The 9,218-nt window shown below is 41.9% G+C and overlaps 1 protein-coding gene across 1 annotated transcript; it reads right to left on the bottom strand.

Moving 5' to 3' along the window:
* Nucleotides 1–3,903: 3,903 nt before the first annotated feature.
* On the bottom strand, nt 3,904–8,340 carry LOC145785940 (uncharacterized). Its single transcript, XM_082597634.1, has one exon. The coding sequence runs from the start codon at nt 8,338–8,340 to the stop codon at nt 3,904–3,906; it is 4,437 nt and encodes a 1,478-aa protein (XP_082453760.1).
* Between the last annotated feature and the right edge of the window lie 878 nt (nt 8,341–9,218).

Genomic DNA, 9,218 nt, shown 5'->3' with positions numbered 1-9,218 from the left:
CATCAATAAAATAGTGTTTGAAAAACATAATTTTAAAAATGCACAGCCACCAAACCTAGAAAAGAAAGCGAAAAAAGAAAACTTTTATTTCGTCGATTGTAAAATAGACCTACAAATAACACTTGCAAGAGCAACAAGGGCGATTTAACACAAAAGAAATAAAGTGACAAGTTTCCCGAAGTTTTTACTTGGAGAGTCTCGCGTTCAAAAACTTAGTTGTGATGTCATAAAAGACTCAGATAAATAAATTAACCATTTCAATAGACTATTTAGATAAATTTACATTTGATTTACATTTCTTCCCAATTCCTTTCAACAGGATTATGCCTCCCTTTAAGTTAAAAACTTCTCCTTACGAAGCCAAGTAGCTCCCTATAAGAACCACACTGTTGTACTGTAGCCAGTGCTTCCACTTTGAAGGATTTTATCCCGAAATCGGGATTTTTCAACGTTTCGAAGGATAAAAAAAGGAAATGAAGATGGGAAGGATTTTTTAAGGATTTTTAACAGTTTTACAAGGAAATTTTGTCTTAAAAAGGGAATTGTTATTTTGAGCAATTTTAAAGAAAATTTTATTGATATTCCCTTTCAAAAGTTCTAAAAACGACTGGAATAACGATGATCAGCTGGTTTCCGTGGTCAGTCGCCATCCGGAACCCCCCCTCAGATCTATGCTCTCACTCACTTTCCCATTCTCGCCTTTCTGTCGCTTGATTTCTATTCTCGATATTGTGGGAATTGGACGTGAGTGCAGTGAGTTAGTTCTCAATTCTTTTAGTTACAATTAGGTACCGGTAATCCGTTGATTCACAGTTGAACTTGAGCAATGACAAAGTTCACTGAGCTTCAACGTAGGCCTACAGTTAGGTATGATAAGCTTAGGCTAGTGGTACGGTATCCTTCCGGTTTAGAAAAGTTAGTTAATATAGCCTATGCTATCTTATTATGGTGTCATAATAATAGAGCTAGCTAGGCTGTGTATGTGTGTACAACATAGTATACACAGTCAGACTGAGTCAGTATCATGAATAGGCCTAGTACCGGTATCCTGAAGTTTTTCATCAGTCTCAGATGATTGTGAAGACGTTACTGACAAGGAGAAAAAAGAGATAGCCTAGCCCAGGGTTGTCCAAAGCCTGGCCCGCGGGCCGCATGCGGCCCGCGACCTCCTTCAATGCGGCCCGCCGCCTCTTCTAGAAAACTTTTAAAAATTACCGTATATCCTCGCATATAAGCCGACCCTAGAAAAACAACCTTAAAATGGTAAATTTATAAAAATCCGCATATAAGTTTTATGTTTAATTTGTAATGAAATGATATCTGTTATGAAAGAGTACAATGTACAACGACACTACAGCACTCTTCATGTCACTGGCTATGATAAATACACTGGTGAGGCGCGGCGAGCCCTACTCAATGATCTCAAATCAAACCTGCGTAAGCGTCAAGAAAACATGTTTCAATTAGTGAAGCCTTCGTCTTCTACAACCATTGCTTCTTATGATGTATCACTTTTGATGGCTAAATCCAAAAAACTTCAATGTATTCAATGCTCCGCTGACTATAACTATATCAGAAGCCGATGACGATTTGCAGCTTGAATTGTGTGACTTGCAAAGTGACCAGTTTTTATTAAGCAAAGCTACACTGCCAATCACTCAATTTTGGCCTCTTCTTTCTGAAGAGCATTATCCTAATTTACGCCGTTTTGGATTGCACTTGCTGTCAATGTTTGGCAGTACCTACATTTGTGAAGCAGCATTTTCCGCAATGAAGTCGATTAAATCCAAAGAGAGGAATCTACTTAAACAAACATCTCTCGAAGCCTGCCTTCGTTTAGCCTTAACCTCAGTTGACATTGACACAAAGGAGCTGGCTTCCAAAATGCAGGCACACCCATCTCACTGAATTTTAAGTAAACTGTACCGTTTTACGTACTTCCTTAAATATTTTTTACGAATAAATTTATGGTTTATTCTTATTCATACTTGTCAGTTATTTTTAAGGTTTCCTGGTCTACTGACGTTGCTTAAAATTTCCAAAACTCTCTTATTCGTAGTATTCACATCTTAGCTTCTTTAATCTATTCTCCAATATGTTTTTATGATAAATATAAAGATTCATTTACACATGTACGTGTTTTACTTTACATCTGGTACGGTGAGACAGTGTATAAGAGGAAAAATGTCAACTGCGGCCCGCGATCTAATTTCCTTGCCGAATGCGTCCCGCGTCCCATAAAGTTTGGACAACCCTGGCCTAGCCTATAGTGTTAAGTTAGCGCATCAAGAAAAACTGCACTAAACAAAAAAATAAATTTGTTAATGAATGGATAATTCGTTACGGTACTGCCAGTACCGCAACCAGCAAATATTTTCGGGGGGGGGGGGGGGGCATTTAATTTTTATCAAAGAACAAACATTAAAATGATGTATTGTGACATTTTTATGTTAATGTCCACGCCCATTGATAAAGTGTGTGGCACTACCATGTTACGGTTCAGTGGTCATAACTTATGTCAATCATGTTTTTGTTTAGTAGCCTACAGCATTAAAGGAAACTAGCCTTTGTAACCTTTTCTCATTTAGCTATGACTACCCAAGGAAGAAAGTTACGATATTACAGTAATGTGTTCAGTCGATTACAAATAAAATACAACATCTGTAGGCTACGAACTGCATTGGCACGACTGGAGTCATAAATTAATCAATAACATATATTGTTGTGTGCGACGCGAACACAACGGGTGCGGTAGTTAATTGCGCCGGTGACGTCACGATTTTCCTAATCCACCCGGCAGGACTGAGCAACTGTTAAAGCACGCCAACTTGAAGAAATCACTCGGTTTCCAATGACTGCTTCGCAGCAATGAAGTTTATACGGTTTTTCTGTCAAGAAATAACACAACATAAGACACTAGTCACAATTCAGCAAGCACAACAGTCGAACTGATAAACGTACCAAATTTGTTGACAAACAGTTCTCAATCCACTGTACGGTACACAAGTTCCACAGGTTGGCCAATGACGCACTGAATAAATAAATTCGCGATGTTACCTTACACAATTATTACGTAGGCTACCGTACCGTACAACCATAACGCTAGGTCAATAATCATTAAAAAACAAAGAAACGTGGCAATTCACTTGGCCTAGTTAAGATCGGTTTACGAGAATTAATTTCCATTAGGCTGACAAATTATTGGTCAATAATTCAGTAGTAAACATAAATCCACAATTCACGACACAAATCAATCAATCATACAATTCAGAATAATGAACGTACCGGTAGTATGACCGGATCAGTAATGCCAAATGATGCACTTGTACGCGAAGGATTCTATAGTGATTGACTCTGCAATATTTAAGTTTGAAGTATTAGCCTAACAACAATTTACGCACATCAGAGATACGTTACGTTTGTTTACGGTAGACAGTCAACATTCAGCTACAAAAAACATTATTACATCACAAGTACGCTCACCAGTAAGTTGAACTTTGAGATAGCAAGCTGCAAATATGGAATTCAGCCTACACGCAAATAAGTATTACCATAGCAGTTGTCAAACTTAAGTCCTGTAGAAATACATAACAGAGAAGCAGCTAACAAAGCATAAACATCAATCAATCAACTTTCAGTCACAAACTACAGTAACTAACAAGTTCGGCTAGCTGGCAAACTAGCAGCAAAAACGAAAACGTCTCGAAAGTTCCATAGACAATCTCGTGGTGAGTGTTGCCATTTGCAAAGAGCGATAACATAACAATGAAGGGGAAACGACGCTAGGTGGCGAATACACAAATTAACGGGAGTAATGCGGTAAAACGAAAGGCAGGCCTATCAAGGACCTGTTGAAAATCTAACACTCCCGGGCCAAAGAAGGGCCAAACTGGCTCGTTCTTTTCATGAATAAAAGTTTTTCAACAGTCTATTGTCATGTAACAGTTCAGTCTCTTCCTCATCGCTCTGATCTTCCAGCAAAATCTCAACGGTGTCTATTGGTGTCTCATCTTCATCTGGATCATCTTCTTCTCTTTGGACAATTACACAAAGTTTGGATATTGGTCTCTTCAGAGATCCGGTTGCAGTCTTCACTTCTACGGAACGAACAACGCCGTGACGATCAGGAAATGTTTCAATTACTCTGCCTAGTGGCCATCGTTGTCTGGGAGCAGAGTCATCAATCAAAAGGACGATGTCTCCTCTTCGGACATTCTCCTTTTTGTGAAGCCATTTTGCTCTTGACATCACAGATCGTGGGTATTCCTTAACCCACTGCTTCCAAAAGGTGTCTGCCAGAAACTGCACATGGCGGTATCGATCACTTGGTCGGTAGCCATCTCTGTCGCAGCTTAACATTGGCGGTAAATTCGATGAAGAATTCAACTTCAACAAGTGGTTAGGTGTCAGGGGTAAGTCGCCATCAACTTCCAGTTTCACATCGGTGAGTGGTCTTGAATTGACGGTGTCTTCTACTTCAAGAAGTAATGTGTGCAATGTGTCATCATCGAGTGGTTGTTTTGGTAAGATGTTCATAAGAATTTGACGTACTGTGCGAATCATTCTCTCCCAGGCTCCGCCCATATGGCTGGCTGTTGGGGGGTTGAATGACCATTCTATTCCTTGTTGTCGAAGGCTCTGGTGGATCTGGTTCTGATTCCACTCATCGATGGCTTGCTTCAAGATTCTTTCACAACCCACAAAGTTGGTTCCATTGTCAGAGAAGATTTTCTTGATGGGGCCTCTGCGAGCTATGAAACGCCGTAGGGCATTTATGAATGCGCCAGTTGTCAGGTCTGGTGCCACTTCCAAGTGAATGGCTCTAGTTGTGAGACATGTGAAAAGGCAGCCGTATCTCTTAATGTCACTTCGTCTGTTTCGGACATTTAGCGGCCCAAAAAAGTCAACGCCAGTCTGTGAGAATGGTGGCTGTGACATTTGTAACCTTGCTTCTGGCAGTTCTGCCATGAGCTGTTGTCTAGGTTTTGCGGTCCTTCGCCGGCAAGGCAGGCATCTTGCAAGTACCCTTTTAACCGCAACTTTGGCATTAACTATCCAGTATTTTCGGTTAATATTGTTCAGTGTATGGCTTTCACCCATGTGCTTCGATTCGTTGGTATGACAATGTTCAATTATCAAGTCCGTTAAGTGGCGCTCTGGAGCTATGATAGCAGGATGTCGCGTTTCGAACGGTAAGTCGGATCTGTCGATTCTTCCGCCAACACGTAGAACATCTTTCATTAGGACAGGGCTGAGTTTTTCGAGTGGGATCCTCTTGGCTTTGGGCATGTTTGGATGTTTTGCTTTGGATAGAGATTTGATCCAGGCTGGAAACCTCTGACGCTGCTCGTATTTGATTAACTCAATTTCTGCCTCATCAAGTTCTGGCACACTGATTGGTCCTTTCAGTGTAATCTGGGTTTCGTTCTTCATGCGCATCAGTAAGTACGATTTGAATCTCAGGAACCAGGCTACTGATAGTTTCAGTCGGCGCAGAGATGAGAAGTAGGAGATTAGCCTGTTTGTTCCTTGGCTTTCAGTTGTAGAAATGGTAAAGGTTTCGATTTTCCTCTTTGGTTTGTAAGCAGCAAAGATATCTTCAAATTGTGGTTTCTGAGCAGTTTGATTGGGCCATTCTTCTGGAGGTTTCCTCAGAAAATCTGGACCATTGAGCCACATCCCAGAATTCATCAAGGCTTTGGCCGTCATGCCCCTTGAAGCTTGGTCAGCTGTTGAAGAAAACGTTTCTCCTTCATCAGTAATTATTAAATCGGATAAGTCTTCTACATCGGTGGGCCACTTCATGCCACGGACAAGAAAATTTGAAATGTCGGATTCAGTATCGAAATTGCCTAAGCCTTTCTCCTTCGGACGAGTACCTCTAAGCAACCAGCCTAAGGGTGTCCTGACTGCATCAGGTCCTTGCTTCGGGTTAGGTGCAAAGCGGCTTTCAATGCATCGGTGGGCGACAGCATGATCATTTCCGATCAACAGTGTAACTGTACCATGGTCCAGTTGCTTCAAGTCAATGCCTTGGAGGTGCTTGTGCGTTTGCAGATACTCCGGAGAAGGCGCTGGAGTTGGCTTGGTAGGTATCTTGTCAACGACGATCACATCTGTCAGTTCTTGCACTTCGCCGCCAACTACTGGTAGAACTTTCAACGATACAGTTGAAGAATTAAAGGAATATGGTCCACTGGAGGACAGTGTTTGCACCTGGAAGTCACCAGATGGCTCAGCCTTCAGTTCAAGCATCTCTACAAGTTTTCGTTCACAAAAGGTGCGGTTTGAACCAGAATCTAGGAGAGCATAAGTATGTATTACCTTTCCTTCTCCTGTCACACGTACGGGAACGATGTCCAAGTAAGTTGCCGAGTTGCTTGTTCTGGAATGGAAGGTTTCTACAACTTTATTTGTGTTCCTTTCTGATGGTCTTCTTACGGGATCATCTGGCTGGCTATCATTTCTTCTATTAGCAATGGGATTAGGGTGTCGTCTCTGGATTTGTTCTCCAGTTGTGACCAGATACCGATGTAAAAGAGAATGATGTGATGAGCTTCCGCATTCAGTGCATTTACCTCGGCTTCTGCAGTCGGCACGTATGTGATCTGGTCCAAGACAGTTTAAGCACAATTTGTTGTTCCTTACAAATTGCTCACGTTCAGTGACGGATTTGGCTTTGAACTCTTTGCAGTGTTGCAAATAATGTGTACTATCGCACAGGATACATTGTATGAGTCGCTTGTTGCCAATTCGGAGCTGTCCGGATCGTTCAGTAGGTTTTGTCACTACGTTAAACAGTGAAGCCTTTTGTTTCCCTTTGGTGTCAGGCTTGTTAAGTTTGTCGACATTTGATGAAAAAAGTTTCACGCCATAGATTGAATTGGCAATCCTAGATTCGTTCGTTATGAAGTCAGCAAAATGTTGGAATCCAGCCACTTTTCCAGTGTCGTCATTGATTTTCAGAGCTTCAATTACCCACTTTTCTTTCAGAGACGCTGGCAGCTTATTTGCAAGGCAGGTGATAAACTGCACGGTATCCAAGTTCGAAGCTTCGGTGTTTGAGCTCAATGATGAACAACATCTTTTCAACAGGACGGACAACTTCTCCAATTGTTCGGGTTCGTGGTGAGAAATTCTGGTAACAGCTCTCAAGCGTTCCTCGCAAGCATGCGCAATAACGTGTGGTTGGCCATACCTCCGTTTTAATTCTTCCCACGCTTCATCATAGCAGTTGTGACCTTCGCTGCTATCGGCAAGGTGCCTTATTTGTTCACAGACTGCATCACAGCAGTGCTGCATGAGGTAAGACATCTTCCTGTCGGGTGTCAACCAATCAGAAATATGGGACTTAAAACGGTGCCAGAAAGCCCAGAAATCGAGTGGGTCACCAAAGAATTTCTTAACATCTGGTTTAGGTAGAAGTCGTTCTGAAAGATCAGGTTGTCGGCTAGTATAATAACAAGGGTAATTTACCTTTTGGTCTGGCATTCTTGCAGATGTTGCAGTTGGTTCTTGTTTGTGCCGCTCATCACCGTGACGCAGAGGTTCCAGGTGTGTGTCTTTGTGAGTGAAGGTTTGCTGTGGCAATCGTACGGGTGTCATTGATCCAATATTGATAACCGAAGAAGAATCATCTTGCCAGAGTGCGGCTTCAGTTTCGGCAGCTTTAATTTGACGCAGGTCTTCAGCTTCGGCTCTCTCACGTTCAAAGCGAGCTTTATCCTGCTCCAACCGAGCTTTATCCTGTTCCAACTGAGCGAACAAGCGAGCTTTATCCTGTTCCATCTGAGCTTTCTCCTGTTCCATGCGAGCGAACAAGCGAGCTTTATCCTGTTCCATCTGAGCTTTCTCCTGTTCCATGCGAACTAGTTCTTCTTCCTCTCGTCGCCTGGCATCATTCTGTTCTTTTGTCAAACGAGCTAGTTCCAATTTGGCATGTGCTTCACGTTGACGCAAACTGTACGTTGTACTCGATGACCGAATGCTTCCGGATTTGGAGCGGTGAGAATGGGTACGCAAGGACGAGTGATGTGAACGTAGTGGAGGAGTTTTAGTGTCTGTCCTCTCGCATTCCGTGAACCACTGTTTGGCTCTATCAGCAAATTCTTCTTTACCTTGAATGTAATCCCGTTTGGTTGAAAGACCTCCTGGAATTTGTTCATTGTCAGGGACATCGACACAAAGCGCCATTAAAGAGGCAAAATTTTTGTCAATTTCTAACAGGATAGTCTGTACTTCTGTGAGGTTTTCACGTTTGCTCATCAGTTGTTCACCACGCTTGTAGCTGTCTCTCAAAGTATCAGCTGCTTGTTGAATAGCTTCGGCTTTGGAATCCATAGCTGTGTATGCAAATCCGCTTCGTAACAGCATAAGCTAACTTCAGCAAATGAGAGATGTCACGTAACGCTGATGGGAACTTGGTAAGTAAACGCAAATTTGATCGTCAGGTTGGTGAAGATCAGCAGTTCGGTACAATTGACGAAATCAGCTTCAGTTCAAAGATGGTCAAGCTTTGATGCCAAATTTGAAAAACGATGTTGTGTGCGACGCGAACACAACAGGTGCGGTAGTTAATTGCGCCGGTGACGTCACGATTTTCCTAATCCACCCGGCAGGACTGAGCAACTGTTAAAGCACGCCAACTTGAAGAAATCACTCGGTTTCCAATGACTGCTTCGCAGCAATGAAGTTTATACGGTTTTTCTGTCAAGAAATAACACAACATAAGACACTAGTCACAATTCAGCAAGCACAACAGTCGAACTGATAAACGTACCAAATTTGTTGACAAACAGTTCTCAATCCACTGTACGGTACACAAGTTCCACAGGTTGGCCAATGACGCACTGAATAAATAAATTCGCGATGTTACCTTACACAATTATTACGTAGGCTACCGTACCGTACAACCATAACGCTAGGTCAATAATCATTAAAAAACAAAGAAACGTGGCAATTCACTTGGCCTAGTTAAGATCGGTTTACGAGAATTAATTTCCATTAGGCTGACAAATTATTGGTCAATAATTCAGTAGTAAACATAAATCCACAATTCACGACACAAATCAATCAATCATACAATTCAGAATAATGAACGTACCGGTAGTATGACCGGATCAGTAATGCCAAATGATGCACTTGTACGCGAAGGATTCTATAGTGATTGACTCTGCAATATTTAAGTTTGAAGTATTAGCCTAACAACAATTTACGCA

The sequence above is a fragment of the Aplidium turbinatum genome, chromosome 16 (genome assembly GCF_918807975.1).
Source record: "Aplidium turbinatum chromosome 16, kaAplTurb1.1, whole genome shotgun sequence".
Lineage (NCBI taxonomy): Eukaryota > Metazoa > Chordata > Ascidiacea > Aplousobranchia > Polyclinidae > Aplidium > Aplidium turbinatum.
The sequence above is the reverse complement of the archived record's forward strand: the minus strand, read 5'-3'. Positions and strand labels throughout refer to the sequence as shown.